Source organism: Mixophyes fleayi, chromosome 4 (genome assembly GCF_038048845.1).
Source record: "Mixophyes fleayi isolate aMixFle1 chromosome 4, aMixFle1.hap1, whole genome shotgun sequence".
NCBI classification, from domain to species: domain Eukaryota; kingdom Metazoa; phylum Chordata; class Amphibia; order Anura; family Limnodynastidae; genus Mixophyes; species Mixophyes fleayi.
This window is the reverse complement of record NC_134405.1, coordinates 98,022,730-98,041,092: the sequence shown is the minus strand read 5'-3', so window position 1 is coordinate 98,041,092 and position 18,363 is coordinate 98,022,730. Positions and strand designations below refer to the sequence as shown.

Below are 18,363 nucleotides of genomic sequence, written 5' to 3'. Positions count from 1 at the left end.
TATGCAGGGTGGATATGGTCATGAATAGGATAACACTGCAGAACTTTATCGTTCCCAGCAAGACAAAATAAGGGTCATTTCAGGTCAGGTCAGTAAGTGCAGCACATACATGCATATAGACAAGATGCTCATTATGTAGGAGCAGTGAGTAGCATTCACACATAAAGAAGATTATATTTCATTTAAGGTAATGATTTGTAGGAATGGATTTTTTGTGTAAGCACAATATGTTTTGTTTGTCTATCTGTATTGATAACACAACAGAAAAGCAACTGCGTTATAAAAAATGATCAAGAGTAGTTTTCAGTTATATTATATCAATGATACATAAAATTTCAATTGATTACAGTTGACTAAATTTCCCGACATTACTTTAGCTATAAAATGATCAGTCTTAAGTGTTGGGTGCTTTCTTTTGCCCCTTGCTCAGTTATCCTAACTTGATTTGCACAAAAAATACTCTCTCATTTAATTTTAATTTAGACAGTGCTCCCTCTTTATGCCACTCCCCTTTATAACTTTACCTTCACTTGCCAGATATTTTCTTGGCATATAGTGTTAAAATATATTAATACCATTATATGCCACTCTCTTTATACCGTCATCCTTACTTACAATATATTTTCATAGTGCAAAAACGTATTCTGCTGTCATCCCCTGTATATACACTTCCTAAATCATAGTTTTGGCCTATGTCTTAAGCTGGGGAGCATCCTTTAAGTACTTGTCCACAAGTGGATTGCTCTGGCCACACACATGGAAGGTGAAATAGGACAGTGTGATTGGATCACTTATAAGTAACGTATGGTATAAATTTATTTAAAGGAAATAGCGCAGGGTGCTTATTTATATAATTGCAAATGCACTTATTTTTGATATTGTGTATATTTTGGTAAGGAAAATCTTTATTTCTGAGACCAGGGAGTAAATGTATTAATCTCCGGGTTCTTCAACACCCGCGAGATCGGCGTCTTCGGCGTTTAAATTTAAAGCGGCGCTGCCTTGTAAAGGGAAACTTGTTTGTTTTAACCTTGCTAGAGGAAATGCATGATTTCTGAGGTATATATCTGATACAATAAGCCTTTTGTGTATTGTGATGTGGGGAAATGACTTGTTTGGGGTTTTGTGACTTTCTTTGGGAATGTGTATTCTGCAGCTATCTGAAGAAAGGACCCATGTTGATCTCATGTTAATTAGACCTTTTGATGTGTGAGGGTCTAGCACCTGAAAGCACAGGAAGGTTGAATTAGACTGCTGTTAGATTTTCTATGTATCCAAAATAAAATGCAGGAAATCACAGCAAGTTTTAGGATATCACACATAAGTGTAAATATTTGCATTGCATGTAAATCCATGTTTGGGTAAACAAATTGCATACTGATTCTAAAAATAGCTCAGACCTCAGTGGGCTGGCTTAGATGCTGTGTTCAAATCTATTTAAAAAGCACTGTCTTGTATTGAAAATTGTTCTTCTGGTTCTATCTGACCTGGTCCCCGATGCCTTCAACCAGGGTGAGCAAATAAACATCACTTGCTTCAAAGACCTGCTTGGAAACTTCTCTATTCCTGTGACCTACAGATTAGACCCAAAATCTAATCCGTTCCCGGCAGTTTCTGAGGTTTGGACCCAGCATCCAGTACCACCGCTCTGCCCGCTACCCAGCAGCTCTGGCCAGTGTGATAGGCCCAGGGCTGCCAAGAGGAATTCAGGGCCCGGGTACAACAAATTCATGGGGCCCCCCCTCATAGTCGAGTAAGCCCCAAAAAAATTTGGGTGTTTAGTAATACATTCAGGGGCGTGGCAATGCACCGTTGGGGCGTGGCTAGCCTAACAGCAGTGCAAATTTTTTCGGAGGTGTGGTCATGCATTTGGGGGCGTGGCAAATGCGCCGTTGGGGCGTGGCTAGCATCAAAATCACTAGACTCTCAATTAGCCGGAGCGTCACATATGTTCAAGCACTCCTGACTTTCAGGACATCTACCACCACAGTGTAGTATACAAAGAATGCAGTGTGTACACAAACAGTTCAGTCTTGGCCTACACCTTACATTGGGCACAACATTCACCAAAAATTGCCATTGTCCCTACTAGAATCACAACATTTCACACACTGTGCTGCTCTCTCCTACCTGTTCTTCTCACTTTCTCCACCTGTGGCTGCTGGTTTCTTTAGTTGTGGCTTGTCTGGATCCAGGAATGTTGAAGGACCTATTTTGAAAAAAAAATGGCTACATTTAGAAAATTACAGCCAGCCCCGGCGTTAAATCAATAGCACTCACGATTAATAATTAGGCCTTCCTCCAGCCCCAACATTAAAATAATACTATTCACATTTAATAAATAAACCTATTTAGCTTCCTGCAAACAGCCCCAGCAGTACCTATTTCTTGCAACCATCACTGCCATTAAATAATTCATAGTCACATTTAATAAATAGACCTCATTCTCCCTAAACTCACCCTAACATTCAATAGCCCCCAAACCTTTTTTTCTCCTCTGTTCCTCTCTCCTTTTTTTCCTCCACTGTTCCTCTTTCCCACTTGTTTTCCTCCTCTGTTCCTCTTTCCCACTTTTTTTTCTCCTCTGTTCCTCTCTCCCACTTTTTTTTCCTGATCTGTTCCTCTTTCCCACTTTTTTTCTCCTCTGTTCCTCTTTCCCACTTTTTATTCTCCTCTGTTCCTCTCTCCCACTTTTTTTTCCTCCTCTGTTCCTCTTTCCCACCTTTTTTTCTCCTCTGTTCCTCTCTCCTTTTTTTTCTCCTCTGTTCCTCTTTCCCACTTTTTTTTTTATTCCTCTGTGGCTCTCTGCTTTTTTTCCTCCTCTGTTTCTCTCTCCCCTTTCTTTATAGTACTGTCCCTCTTTGTTTTCCTCCCCTTGCCTCTCCGTTTCTTTACTTACCTTTTGTCAACTTCTTTCCTTCTCTTCTGTCTCCTCTTCTGTCTTCTTTCTTCATGCTGGCGCTCCTCACTGACTGACAGGCGTGACTTGATGACGTCACACCCGGCAGTGTGAATGGAGAAGAGGAGAGGAGGGACACGGCGCCGCGCGATCACGTGAGTATCGGGTTTTTTTGGTTTTTTTTTCTTCCAGCTCCCCCCACCAACGAATACCCCCCGCCCGCGGAAAAAAAAAAAAAAAAACAATCGCAAAATAAAAAATAAAAAAAAAATTAAATTAGCGGAGAGGGCCCGGCCCGAGCCCCCTGGCATGGCCGGGCCCGGGTAAAATGTACCCGCTCCCCCCCCTCTCGGCGGCCCTGGATAGGCCAGGGGGATCTATCCACAGCAACCCTGATCTATAGGAAGAGATCAGGGGTACCAGCCCAGGTACACCAGTAACGGGGTACACTTGCAGCGTTGGTTACCCAGAAAGAACCCGGTTCTGGATGCCGGTAAGGAGTCCAGTGGTGGCAGCATTTGTAAGGCCCTCCTAATGTGGCAAGAGGTCGCATTTGGGATAACGAAAGGGAACGGTGGAAAAGTAAGCCCGGGCGGTTCCCAGAAACAACAGACAGGGTGGCGTAGGCCATCCATCCTGTCACAGACAGATCGGACTGAATTACAACAATCAGTGATCTGATTGGGATGGGAATTGATTTCCTACACTATTCTACTCAGTGATGGAAGTGGGGGTGTAGCATACGGTGGCACACCATACCACCACTTCTCCATACCACCACTTCTCCTACTGCCTTCATTGTAGCACTATAACATTCCACTCACTTACATTCCCATAAAATTCTCCATACCGCCACTTCAAAATTGCTATACCACCATTTCTACATTTCCACTTTGACCACTGACCTTACTACAAAAAGACTGACCAATGACCATAAACACATCTCGATGGGGTCTTCAGCCAACCTGATTTTCCATCCTGCTACAAATACAATCTGAACTTGGACTGTGCACTGTGCAATGAGAGAATACGATGACAGGTAGGATGGCAAAGTTATGAGATAACTGGTGCTGAAGAATGCAGCCGGCCTATTCACTTAGTTCTTGTGTCATCGCTGAGACACCCATCTACTTCCTAGTGAATGTATAGGCTGCATTCTCATAAATAGTAATGTATCCACAAAATGACTGTCTCCCTAAGCCTCATATACGAAGAGTGAAACTGTGATGTATATAATGGGTTTCATCCGGTACTTTTGCAGTTTGGTGGCAAAGCCAATATCTAGATGTACTTTGCCCAATGTAAAGCAAATCGTCAGGCACAAAAGTGGCAAATAAAATAAAGACAGAGATGTTCCCTCACTTACATGATTAATAGAAGCCACAAAACATATTTTGGGAAAAATGTTTAATATAATGAAAGGGATGACTCTAAAGTGGTAGGAGGTTGTTCTTATGTGATGCTTACAGTTTTGCACAGTGCGCCCCTTCAGTTATCCACACCATAAATCTAGACACACTTCTATTTTGCGGTGGCATCTCCGAGTACCATAAAGTAGACGTGCGCGTTGAAGTGCTCCGGGTGGACCACCTAGGTGACCCAAAGTGATTTGCGGTGCACATCCAGTGTGCTTTGTAAATGAGGTCCACTGTGTGTAGTTGACATGTGTACTTTAAGTCTACATATATTTGACAAGTTAGCCTTTGAAGGTGATATAACATCTGAGTGATGAAAAATAAAAGCTGAACACACAAGACAAAAATGTATGTATTGAAACCCCATGTAGCTGTCATCTAATGATTTCTTTGAAAGTCATCATTTGTTCCTCTTTACTGAGTTACATCCGTTCTACAATAGCAGCCTTGCTGGCTGGAGGTTATTAGGAGAATTCTTGGTGTGTGCACTTTTCTATAAGCGCAGACAGACACATCTCTTTGCAGTTCCTGTTTCTCTTATCATAGTTCTTTCAGTGGAGAAATAGCAGGTTATGTGTCAACTATACCAAGTACAAGCAAATTCTCAAAGTCGCTGCTAAAAAGAGAACTGCCATTGTAGACGTTTTTTAACATTCAATTTCCTGCAGGACTGAATCAACAATTGTGTTGATGTATTAGTTTCCAAACAATTACACAAATACTTTCTGTCTTACCCCTGTATATGCTAATTACCTTAATGAACACTGCACAGTATAAAATCGTTTCCGTTTATACAATTTCAAATTACGAATTCACAGGCCTTTGATAAGGGTTTTTTTTGTTTTTTACTAAAAAGCATATAATGATTTACGTATTTAAGTGGGCACTATAATCACTATAACTGATTAATTTGTTTTATTCCGCACAGCTTCCACCCCTTTTACCAATAGTTCTAGATGTCAACAAGCCGCTCAGTCAACAGAACTGGTACCATGGCGCCATTCCACGAACCGAGGCCCTTGGTTTGTTAACCAACAATGGGGATTTCCTTGTTCGTGAAAGCCAAGGGAAACAAGAATATGTCTTGTCAGTACTGTGGGAAGGACAGCCGAGGCATTTCATCATTCAGTGTATAGATGTAAGTAACTGCTTTCCCTCCACACGCAATACTACACTTGGTTACACTGACTTATATTGCACCTGTACTAAGCTATACACTATATATCAGATACCAACATCCCAATGAAGATGTACTTTTCACAATATAATAAAATGGCTACAACATAAACATATAGAGTATGCACAAGGCTAAAGCTAAGATTAGGCACCCAGGAAGGCAACCGATCCGCTTCTGTACCCAGAGATCCTATAGCATACCAGAATTTTGCCCACATCAACCAGATATGGTTGTATTTTTGTATACCATTTTTGCTGGTGTTGACCAAATGTTTGTGCCCATTTGTGTCATTAAGTAGAGACACCCACTTATGTAAACTAGGACCATCTGCAGCCATCCAGGTTCTAGCTATGATTAACAGATCAATAAGGTACTGGGACACTACTTATTAATTAGGGACAACCCACATATTCCTAATCTGGGGCCAATAAGGGAACAGTTACACCTGTGTTACAGATACTGTGCACTACAGCATAGCAGAGATTTTCCACTCTTGGGCACTCTCATAGCAGATGGCAAAACTATGTCACCTCTTCACCTTTACTGTTTTCGCCTTGTTTGAATCCTCAACATGTTTTAGTAATTAAACATATACCTAATGCTATATCTGTATACCTGTCTGCTGCTGTTCCCTGCTAGGTTACCACATCACTATGCAGCTAATTGGTATGGAATATATGAAACTGCTTTTGCTTGCTGTACAGCTTTATGCTTACAGTTTACAAAATGTAGATGTCTTTTGTATATGCCTAATCAGTCCGTCTTTTATATATATATATATATATATATATATATATATATATATATATATATATATATATATATATATAATCAACAAATCCAACCTACAAGTGCCAGATTGATGGCTCACTGGGGCTGGACCTTCATATTTGGATGAATGTATCCTAGTGGCGGTGGAATAAATTTGCAGTAAAACTACAATAGAGGCATGCAAAGCATATAATAGTCAAGTGCTGATATTGAGTAAATTCAGAAGGCACAATTTGCAAGTAGATTGTTGCTAGCATCCACCATTGTAAGTGGCAAATGCACAATTCAGCAGACATATAGATGCAAATTAACATTAAACACTGATGACAGCTGAAAGTCATAAATCACCTAATCCACAATAGTATTCTGGCTAGAGACATTTATATCTCATTTAGCAGTCGGGCAAACACTTTTGAGTCAAGTGAATTGGAGTACTAGCCATGATCTATATCAGGCTTGGATTTGTAGTTATATGACACCTGGGGAGCCACAGGTTGGCCTGATCTAAATACTAAAAGGAGAAATAAAGATGTGTATTGGCATTAAGGAGTATATCTACTAAACTGCAGGTTTGAAAAAGTGGAGATGTTGCCTATAGCAACCAATTAGACTCTAGCTGTCATTTTGTAGAGTATACTAAATAAATGATAACTAGAATCTGATTAGTTGCTATTGGCAACATCTCCACTTTTTCAAACCTGCAGTTTAGTAAATATACCACTAAGTGTTTGTGAGATAAGAGCAATGCCATTGGGACTTTAAAGCTGCATAAAAATGGACCAAACAAGTCATATTCCAGTGAAATAATAGAATTAAATCTGTACATGTAACGAGGTTTAGTTTGATTATACCAGTATCACAGACAGTAGCATCATTGTTACTGTGTACATTCTGAAAACTTGTTTTAATACACTGAGCATATGTTAGTGTAGTAGTACTTTCCAATGAGTTCTGAGTACTCTGAGCCCTTTTATTTTCATTTAAAAGAATCTCTACAGATTGGAAGGAGAAGCCTTGCCAACTATTCCAATGCTAATTGATCATTTCATGAAAACCAAGCAAATGGTCACCAAGAAGAGCGGTGTTATCCTGATTAAAGCCATTGTTAAGGTAAAATATTCTTTAAGTTCTCTCTGCTAACCGTCGTCTTTACTAGACCCTCCCGTACTCCCACCTGCACCTACAATTAAGCTTGCCAGATATCATGTAGGATAAGTAGGATTTCTTGGACACATGAAGCATTTAGTTTGTACAGTATTTGTGCTTTGTTTTTTATTAATAGGTAGATAAGTAAATGTCAGTGCAGTGAAGTCTTGAACAACAATATCCTATTTATCTCAAGAGAAGTAATAATATTTTCTTGCACCACGGTCTTGACACCAATAACATTGGTATATGCCTTATGTAATCCCATAGTGACAGGAACAATTGTTGTGTATTTATGCTGCATTGGTTATGATTAGCCTGGGCTCAAAGGTCAGTAACTGACAGAGAATAAAATCCCAGAGTAGGAACTAACATACATTAACTTGAAATTGAATCACAGATGGAGAGGGCGAATGAATTGGGGAGAGGGAGACAGTGTAGCAGGGGGAAAGCATAGGGAAGACGAGGGAGAATTAATTACTGGGATAATAAATTACAGGGGGAGGGGGTGAATTACATGAGATGGGGGGGTGAATTACTATTGAAATGGTGGTGGAGAATTAAATTACATGGGAGAGTGTTAGGAATTGAATAACAGGCAAGGGGAAGACCAGAAGAGGAAAAATGAATTACAGGGGAGTATGATGCTGGTTGTGGGAAATGAAAAATGAATTATAAGGGATGGTGTTGGAGAAAATTTCGTGCAGTATAAATGTATATGCTACAGCTTATGTTTAAACATTTTAAAATGATTGGGGTTCTCACATTATCCTCCCTCAGAAAGAGCTGAAAAATTCTATGCCACGATTAGAGGCTGGGGACAGCACAAATTTTGGAGGTGCTCAGGCACACACAGATCTGGCTACTACGTTGTATATTATCTAAATTTGAGATTTATCATTATGAAAACAATAGTTGTGACATTAGCCGCAATGTACATTAACACAAACATAAATATATATAGGTACTCTCCTCTCCCAAGTTTCCCTTCTCTCCACAGACCTGTCCTATCTCCTTATTGGTCCTCTTTGCTTCATTCTCCTCTCGTGGCCTTTTTTGCTTTTCATTTTGTCCTTTTTGCCTTCATTGGGTTCTCTTTTCCTTCTCTGTACCTCAAAACCATCTCTCCCTAATCCACCACTCTTCTGTCTTCCTTCACCAACACCATTTCCCTCCCTCCACCCAATCCCCTTCTCCATCTCATTGCCCCGTTCATTATCCTCCTCTCCTCATAACCCCACTATCAATATAGCTCCTACACCACTACTGGCATCCTGTCACCCTCATCATCATCACCATGCCCCCAACATCTCCCCTTCATCATTGTAATAATAAATAACCTCATCCTTGTAGCCATCACTAACCTCCTCGTCTTCATTAACCTCCTCATCTTCCTGCTTCAATCTTAACCCCAATCTTATATAATTAACCTCTGCATCAATCATCATTACCCTATCCATGTTTAATCCCTCCATTCTGCCTCATTAATCCTCTGTCATTAACCTGCCATCCTCTGTCATCAGTTTTCTCTATCACTAAACATAACCTTTATTATTTACCCGTCTAGCCTCCATCATTAATCCCTCATCCTCATAATATCTTCCATCCCCCCTCATTCACTTGGACCGCCGAACTGCTCATACCTCTACCGAGCTGTCTGCTTCTGTGTCCCCCAAAACTTCTCCAAGTGCCGCGTGATTCAGCAGTCCTCAACGCAGAAGGACAAATGTCCTGATTCATGCAGGTCACAGCTCTTCAGAACTTAGGCACCATAGGCCAATTTCAGTGAGGACATAAGAAAACGGTGCTGAATATCACTTCAACCATGTTCCAGCAGAACTGTATACATTTTATGCCCTGCATATTATTAGATCTACCAGTAAGGTACCACTAATATATTCACTCCTAAAGTAAATTCACAATTTTAAAATTAATTCCCTTTGGGCCCCCCATCCTGGCTGTCTGAGGTAGTATCCTCATTATAGGCACATCCCTGAGAACTACTGAGAGTAGCTGTTCCCCATGTTGGGAAAAAACATGGGGAAAAGTTTTCAGGGAACTGAAAAAACAGCCAGACTAAACCTGAATAAGCTAATAACACCCAAGATGTGTTTGATGTGGTCAGCTACAATGAAATATAATTTTCTTTACTCTCACTTTAACTCCATAACAGGACAAATGGGTGCTGGAGCATGAAGAAGTCATCCTGGGAGAAAAGATTGGACGGGTTTGTTAGCTTTCCTTGATTCAAACTCATTAAAATACATAATATTGATGGCAGCTGATAATAACATTATAAAACAAATAGCAATGAAAAGAGCAAACAGAGCCTAATTAGAGAGACATCATTTAATTAAATGTGCTGTATCAAAATATCAAGTGTAAATAATATTATTTAGCCCGCTGTAAAAGTAATTATCTGAAAAGTAATTCTCACAAGCGTCGCCAAGTTGTTTATTAATGTCTCAGATAAGTAATCTATCTACTTACCATGGAGATCATATTTGTTTATTAAGCATGAGCCAATTGTAACATTTACAATATGCTGTATTTAAAGAATGAGGAAAGCCTCAGTTTGACATTAATATAGCTCAAAGGCTGTGTGTTGCTGAGCTATATTAATAAAAGCTGGGACCATTGACAAGTATGAGCTGTCTGTACTGGAGCAACGAGCTGGTACTTTACTTTGTAAGAGCTGTAGTGTCTTGTAGGGCTAATTTACCATGTGTATAACCTCTAGATAGAGATATTATAAAAGTCAGTTCTAAGACCGTGTTGTTATAGTTATAATGTTTGAGAAACATAATGTTAGCCTTACTCAGGGCCAGATTACCCCGAGGTCTAACTGGGCTACAGCCCAGGGGCCTTGGGCATCCAGGGGGTCCTTGACAGTGCTCAGCGGGATTAATGATTGGTGCAAGGGCGGGGACGCCCCCAGCCAATCAATGATGAGAGCACTGTCACTGCAGTCCTTCCGTGGCGCTCAGTAATCTCCTTACTGAGGAGATCTTGTGAGTGTCACTCTCACGAGATCTCCTCAGTAAGGAGCTTACAGGGCGCTGCGGAAGGACTGCAGTGACAGGACAACAGAAAGAGGTAAGTGCTTGGGGTGGGGGCCCCATTAGCCCAGGGGCCTCCATTCCTTTAATCCAGCCCTGGCCTTACTAAAGCAATGTTTCTTGTAGACATAGGGGGATATTTACGATCCACCACCTTTCCTACCTGTTATTTATCATTTCTTATCGCGGCATATCCCAGCGATAAGAAATGATGTTCGCAGCAATTGATCATTAGCGTTCAACCTGGACAGCGCCTCTGATAAACAGCTGTCCTGGTGAACACTTACCTGGCCTATGTATAGTTTTGTCGCTCGCATTACGCAAAACATCTTAAGTTCATTTAATATATATATTTCATTTTCCTGTTCAGTTTTCTTACATTCAGCAGCAAACAGACCCTTGTCCCTGCAGCAGTTGCTCTGGAAGCATCAGTGAATTCATTCCTAGTTAAAAGCTGCTAACGCCATCTCACGTTAACAAACAAGGGCAAATCTGAAAAGCTTTAGGGAGTTTGATGAATCAGCCTGTTTCACCATCCCCATAGAGAAGTATATGGACAGTGGCAGCATTCAAAACTCTAGAGTAGTTAGAGTCTTCATAAATAGACCAAATATTTAATTTTGGCTTAATCCTACTAAATCAGCTTCAGACGTTTTTTTTATAAATAGGCCCTGTAATCTCCCATGTACCAGAGACTTTGTCATTAATTTCTGAGTATTATTTTTTTTATCTTGTACAGGGTAATTTTGGTGAGGTGTTCAGTGGACGTCTTCTTGCCGATAACACTCCAGTTGCAGTTAAAACTTGCCGGGAAACTTTGCCACCAGACTTGAAGGACAAGTTTCTGTCGGAAGCCAGGTAGGGACACCAATATGTGCCTATCTAACCTTATGGAATCTAATTAACCTTTCCTCTATAGATAAAAATCAGTGTTCCAGGCAAGCTGCACTTTCTCCTTTCTTCACTTCCATTAATTTTATTCAATAGCTATAGCTTAACTGACAAATCCAGACAATGCTCATTGATCTGACACAGTAACAGCATGTAGAGTCATCTGTAAGTGCAGCCTGCTGGATCATTTGGCGCTGAGATTGTATATCAAATTACAATCAGTGGACACCTTAATATTGATTAATTTCTCATCTGTGTCATGTAAACCGGAACAAGCTGTGAGCTCTGAGTCTGGAAGACAGAGTATTGCTGATCTTTGACATAACAAAGACTTGCTGAGCAGTTGTTCTTTTACCACCCTAAACAATTGTTGCCTAGAGATCAACTTAGCATGTAGAAAATTATCTTCACCATCAGCATTACTCACCTAACATTTATTGCTCTTATCCGCTGACTTACTGTGTCCCCAGTATACAAGAAAGAGGAAGAGCCCATACACATGCCATATAGGTGAGGTTATACAGGGCAGACTCTTGGCTGCACTCCCAGTTATGTAGAGAGTAAGTAAAACAAAATATAAAATGATTCCCAGGATTCTACAGTATTTCTGTGGGTTCTCTTTATTTTCTCTTTATTCAAGAAATGATTCACTTGATTTACCTGTCTGCAATGAGAATGCAGCAATTTATCATCTCAGAAAGTCTGTCTCACTGAGTTTACTAACATCATCTGTGTTTATGGAATCCTTCCTGCTGTCTATTGTTACTACTTTACAGCTCACTATATATTATAATAATACAGCTCACTTTATAATACAGCTAACTGTGTAATATAATACAGCTCACTATATAATACAGCTCACTATATAATATAATATAATCAGCTCACTATATAATATAATATAATCAGCTCACTATATAATATAATACAGCTAACTGTGTAATATAATACAGCTCACTATATAATACAGCTCACTATATAATATTATACAGTTCACTATATAATATAATACAGCTCACTATATAATACAGCTCACTATATAATACAGCTCACTATATAATATTATACAGCTCACTATATAATATTATACAGCTCACTATATAATATAATACAGCTCACTATATAATACAGCTCACTTTATAATATTATACAGCTCACTATATAATATTATACAGCTCACTATATAATAAAATACAGCTCACTATATAATACAGCTCTCTATATAATATTATACAGCTCACTATATAATATAATACAGCTCACTATATAATACAGCTCACTATATAATATAATACAGCTCACTATATAATAAAATACAGCTCACTATATAATACAGCTCTCTATATAATATTATACAGCTCACTATATAATATAATACAGCTCACTGTATAATACAGCTCACTATATAATATTATACAGCTCACTATGTAATATAATACAGCTCACTATATAATACAGCTCACTATGTAATATTATACAGCTCACTATATAATACAGCTCTCTATATAATATTATACAGCTCACTATATAATATAATACAGCTCACTATATAATACATCTCACTATATAATACAGTTCACTATATAATATTATACAGCTCACTATATAATAAAATACAGCTCACTATATAATACAGCTCTCTATATAATATTATACAGCTCACTATATAATATAATACAGCTCACTGTATAATACATCTCACTATATAATACAGTTCACTATATAATATTATACAGCTCACTATATAATAAAATACAGCTCACTATATAATACAGCTCTCTATATAATATTATACAGCTCACTATATAATATAATACAGCTCACTGTATAATACAGCTCACTATATAATACATCTCACTATATAATACAGTTCACTATATAATATTATACAGCTCACTATATAATAAAATACAGCTCACTATATAATACAGCTCACTATATAATACAGCTCACTATATAATATTATACAGCTCACTATGTAATATATACAGCTCACTATATAATACAGCTCACTATATAATACAGCTCACTATGTAATATTATACAGCTCACTATATAATATAATACAGCTCACTATATAATATTATACAGCTCACTATGTAATATAATACAGCTCACTATATAATACAGCTCACTATATAATATTATACAGCTCACTATGTAATATAATACAGCTCACTATATAATACAGCTCACTATATAATACAGCTCACTATATAATATAATACAGATCACTATATAATATAATACAGCTCAAGTCAATAAGAGAAAAAAGTCTGCCATCTAGTACAGTAACATCCTCTTTGACATGAGACATCATGGCATCTTCCATTCAGCAAATCTCTTTAAAATAATATAATTTAGCCATTAATAAATACGTATATACAATCTCCGATTATGTATCTAGTTTTTCTTTTAATAGAGTTAAATATCATTATCATATTACTAAGGAATGTGGGGCAATAAAACAGTTAACTATACAGTCATTTAGTTGTATCTGAAAATGGCATTTCTGTTACTAAAGCAATTAGAGGCTATCTATGACAAGGATGTAACTCATTCACATTGTGCTGTGATATGCAGTGCGATGAGGTTATGTATAATCAATTTTTATTGTTTCGATGATACATAGCACACAAAATACTGTAATTATTTACATTAAACATGAATATACTGATGACACTCAGATCTACATCTCCTCCCATGACCTCTCCCCCTCTCTCGTGTCTCCAGCTGTCTTTCTGCTATTTCCTCTTGGATGTCCCTGCCCTTCCACAAATAAACTAAACTCATCAACTTCCCACCCTACTGAGTCCCTTCTCCACCACCCATCTCTCTATCCATCAACAACATGACCCTTTCCTCAGTCCCACAAGTTCCTGTCTAGGAGTTATCATCGACTCCACCCTCACTTTCACTCCCCACATTTAATACCTCTCCCAAACATGCCACTTCCACCTTCAAAACATCTCCAGGATCAGACCCTTTTTCCACCCTGGAAGCAACCAAGACCGCATCCACTCCCTTGTCATCTCTCATCTGGACTATTGTAACCTCTTTCTCTCTGGCCTTCCCTCCTCTCCCAACTCCAGTCCATTCTCAACGCTGCTGTCTGTGTTATTTTCCTTTCCCACCACTCTGCATCTGCCTCCTCTCTCTGCCATTGCTATACTGGCTGCCTTTCCGCTAACGAGCCCAGTTCTCAATCCCTATAAAGCCCTCACTCAATCCTTCCCCCTTAAATCTCCAGCCTTATCTCCCTCCACACACCCACCCCCTCTCTGTTCTGCAATCTCATCCTCAATCATTACCTTCTCTCACACCTGTCTCCAAGAGGTCTCCTATGCTGCTCTCCTATGATTGTAAGCTCTCACGAGCTGGGCCCTCTTCCCTCATGTCCTCCTCTACTCATTATTTAAGCCACCAGCTCACCTGTGTCTTCCCTTCTGTGCTCTACCAGTGGCTCTGATCCTGTTTGCTAGGCTCACACTCCTGGGTACAGGTTCAGATTGTACTAACTTGTTCCCCCACCTCTAATCATTGTGACCTAGCTGTTTTTAATTTCAGATAACTTGATGAAGAATAGAGTAAAGTTTATTAACTCTCGTGTACATGGACCAACAAGTCTAATAAATAATAATAATAATAATAATAATAATAAACAGACATCTTCAACATAGTGCAGAAGAGGCAGCTCAACCAGTTGTATTCTAGTAGCACAGTCAGAATAAGTACATTTAGCTAAAATTTCAAATAGCAAATGGACCAAGGGACACATGTTAAAACAATCTTTCATATTTAATATGAAACTCAGTTTCACTCCAAGTTCTATTGCTTGTGTCCTTTCAAATGGGAAACTTGAAGCATGGAATATCATTCTAGACACAGAACACTTGAGTCACCTATCTGAAACTTTCCTGCCTGCTAGACAGTTTGATGCACTATTTTCTATGCTTTTATTACTTTTTTTGTTTTCCAACTATTTTCTTTATTTCAATCCAAAAGAAGCATTGGAGGGTCAAGATTGCAAACCACTTAACATCCCCCCAAGTACACTACAAGCATCAGCCATTGCAAAGAGGTTATATCTTGGGACATATAACATTAGCTATCTCTTTTACCAGCAGCCACTGATTATATGGCCACTATGTTGTTTGAATAGGTTTTTTTTTTACACAAATCATTTGGCGTTTGAATGTCATCTGTAATAGCTTAAGAATATTTGGCAATGGTGGGCCCTCTAACCATCCATTTAAAATATTATTCTGTAACAATAAAAATCAGTCAGGCAAAGCAGGAACGAGCAGTCATATTGCATGCCTCTCATGGGGTGAACGTTTTTAAACTTTAACATTGCTATTGAGCAGCAAGGTGCCAGAAATATAACGCTTCAATTCTTAAGACCACATTTCAGCTCTCATATATAAATAGATTTTTGGGAATATTTCTACAGAATGCAACACGTGAAGATACTGCATAAAGTTTAGCACAGTTTTTAAAAAAACTTTTCTTCCATCACATACTGTAGTAATTTCTCCATTCACTTGTAACTTTCTCATAGAGGAATCTTGATAGTTTTTCACTCTTTGACAATCCTAAGTTTCCACCAGGTTGTATATTGTCATCTGTTGAACCTTGGAAACTGAAAGGTGTTCGCTATCTCAATGATAACACCAGGGACCTTTCCTTCCCTTCATTTGATGACCTAGAAACAAATTTTGCTATACCCAACACACATTTCTTTCAGTATCTACAACTAAGGAATTTTCATTCCACTTACAAATCAAGTTTGGGTGCCAGGCCATTGACCTTTTTTGAGTTGCTTTCCCTTTGGTGGTTCACTGCTAAAGGCCTCATATCCCTTCTGTATTGGGAACTTAGGGTTCCAGACACAGGTGATCGAGACTCACATGAACTGGCTTGGGAGGAGGATTTGGGGGGGGCCTGGATAATGAGGACTGGAAGGAAATAAGAACTAATACTGCTTCAAGCTCAATCTGTGTAAAGTTAAAAGAAAACTCATATAAACTTTTGTATCGTTGGTATTTGGTTCCAACTAAGCTACATAAAATTTTCCCTGACTCGTCCAGTAGTCACTGGAGAGGTTGTGCGATGGATGGTTCCTTCCTTCATACAGTATATGGTGGCAATGCCCCATGCTAGCCCCATTCTTTATGGAACTTCGTATCCCAATAATTGCAAATTGATATCCCCTTCCCCCCAGGTTCTTCCTCCTCTCTCTTGGGATTCCATCTTCTACTGTCCACCAAATAAAGATGTTTAGACACTTAGGGGTATATTTACTAAACGGCGGGTTTGGAAAAGTAGAGATGTTGCCTATAGCAACTAATCAGATTCTAGCTTTCATTCATTTAGTGCATCCTACAAAATGACAGCTAGAATCTGATTGGTTGCTATAGGCAATATCTCCACTTTTTCAAACCCTCCGTTTAGTAAATCTAGCCCTTAGTCTTTGCTGCCCTATGTTAAATAGCCACTGATTGGAAACAGCCCCATGCTCCAACACTACAGACGATCATTGGTAGAATCTGGTACACATATAAAATGTAATATATGACCAGTGTTATTCGCAATACATCCAAATCGCTCAACAAATTATGGGCACCATGGGCCTCCTACTTCCATATTCAAATCCCCTTTTTAACGTGATTTTTACTTTCTTAGCATTGTCCCACCTGGAGCCTTCCCTTTACCATTTGTCCCACCCCTCCTCTCTCTTTCTTCTTTCTTCGGTTTCCTGTTTTGTTGCTTTTTTCTTCCTAGCGGTTCTCCATATAGCCTCCTTCTTAGACAATACTGTCCAACCTCTTTGTTCCATTTTCTCTTTTTTCCTGTATGATAAAACTGTCTCAGCGCCTATATCTACCAGTTTATCAGATGGACATTTATTGTGTTCTTGCACCCACTCATTCTTACCTATGCAAAGTGTATTTACCCATTGTGCTATGTTCTTTGAGTTCATGTGCTGTTTGTTATCCACTACATCATTGCCTGATGTTAATTGTTGATCTTTGCAAAAATAAAGTCTTTAAAAAAAAAAAGACTTCTCACAATCCCAGTCCAGGAAGGACCCAAATTTAGGATTCTCAGACAGCCCCAAGCCACATTCCTACTCTGGGAGAGACAAACTGTTGTCTCCCAAAGCCAGAATATCAATTAATAAATCCTAAGTGTCTCTCAAGTTAATGTTCAATATTTGTTCTATAGTTAGAACAGTTTAGCACAGAATACTGACTGGAGTAAGGGTATAAATCAAATCAATCTATAAGCTGCCTGTCTCCGAAAGTCCACAACAGTCTCTCCATGATTGTCTTCGTAAGCAATTTAAAATCCATATTTAATATACATACTGTACAGCAAGAGATTAGTTCATAAGGGCCTTTATCCAGTTTGGCTCGAACTCTAGTTTATAATAGATCACTTGAATTTAATATGCCATTCACCACATATATTCCACTTAAAAATTCCAACCAGATGAAGGAACAATTGGTTCTAAGTAATACATAAACACAGCTGGATAGGCCATTCAGGTTTGGGTCTTTTCCAACCTTAATGTTCCTAATGCTTTGTGTAACTCCTCCATTTTTATAAGGATGTTCAGAGACCTCAGATCATAATCCTTTACTTGGCATTACTAGATATGCTCGCAAATTTAGAATCAATCAAATTTCATGGGTCCAGTTATGACAAACATGTTTGCAGTACAATTGCCACTTTACCTGATTCGAATTTGTGGTTCACAATTTGTGTCTCTGGTTAGAAGTTTAATGTTTGCCGATTGTGTTCGAGATTCGCTATTGTGTTGAAATTATTGTTTTCAAGTATTGTTTATTTTTAAACACTATTTAAATAATATTTTTAAAATAGTAAAAAGTATTTTAACTTTTTTTTTCCTCTTTGAACTGCAAACACTACAATGTTTGAAGTTTGACAATTAGCAGATTGTGTTCAAAGTTCACTGTTGGCCTCCCCAATTAAGATCCA

At 38.6% G+C, this 18,363-nt stretch overlaps 1 protein-coding gene across 1 annotated transcript in view; it reads left to right on the top strand.

Moving 5' to 3' along the window:
- FES (FES proto-oncogene, tyrosine kinase) overlaps positions 1–18,363 on the top strand; it is a 104,888-nt gene that overhangs the window by 62,272 nt on the left and 24,253 nt on the right. The window contains exons 11-14 of the mRNA XM_075207832.1: positions 5,243–5,452; positions 7,250–7,372; positions 9,582–9,635; positions 11,207–11,325. Of these exons, the coding sequence (XP_075063933.1) occupies positions 5,243–5,452; positions 7,250–7,372; positions 9,582–9,635; positions 11,207–11,325 (506 nt within the window). The remainder of the gene's footprint in view (positions 1–5,242; positions 5,453–7,249; positions 7,373–9,581; positions 9,636–11,206; positions 11,326–18,363) is intronic.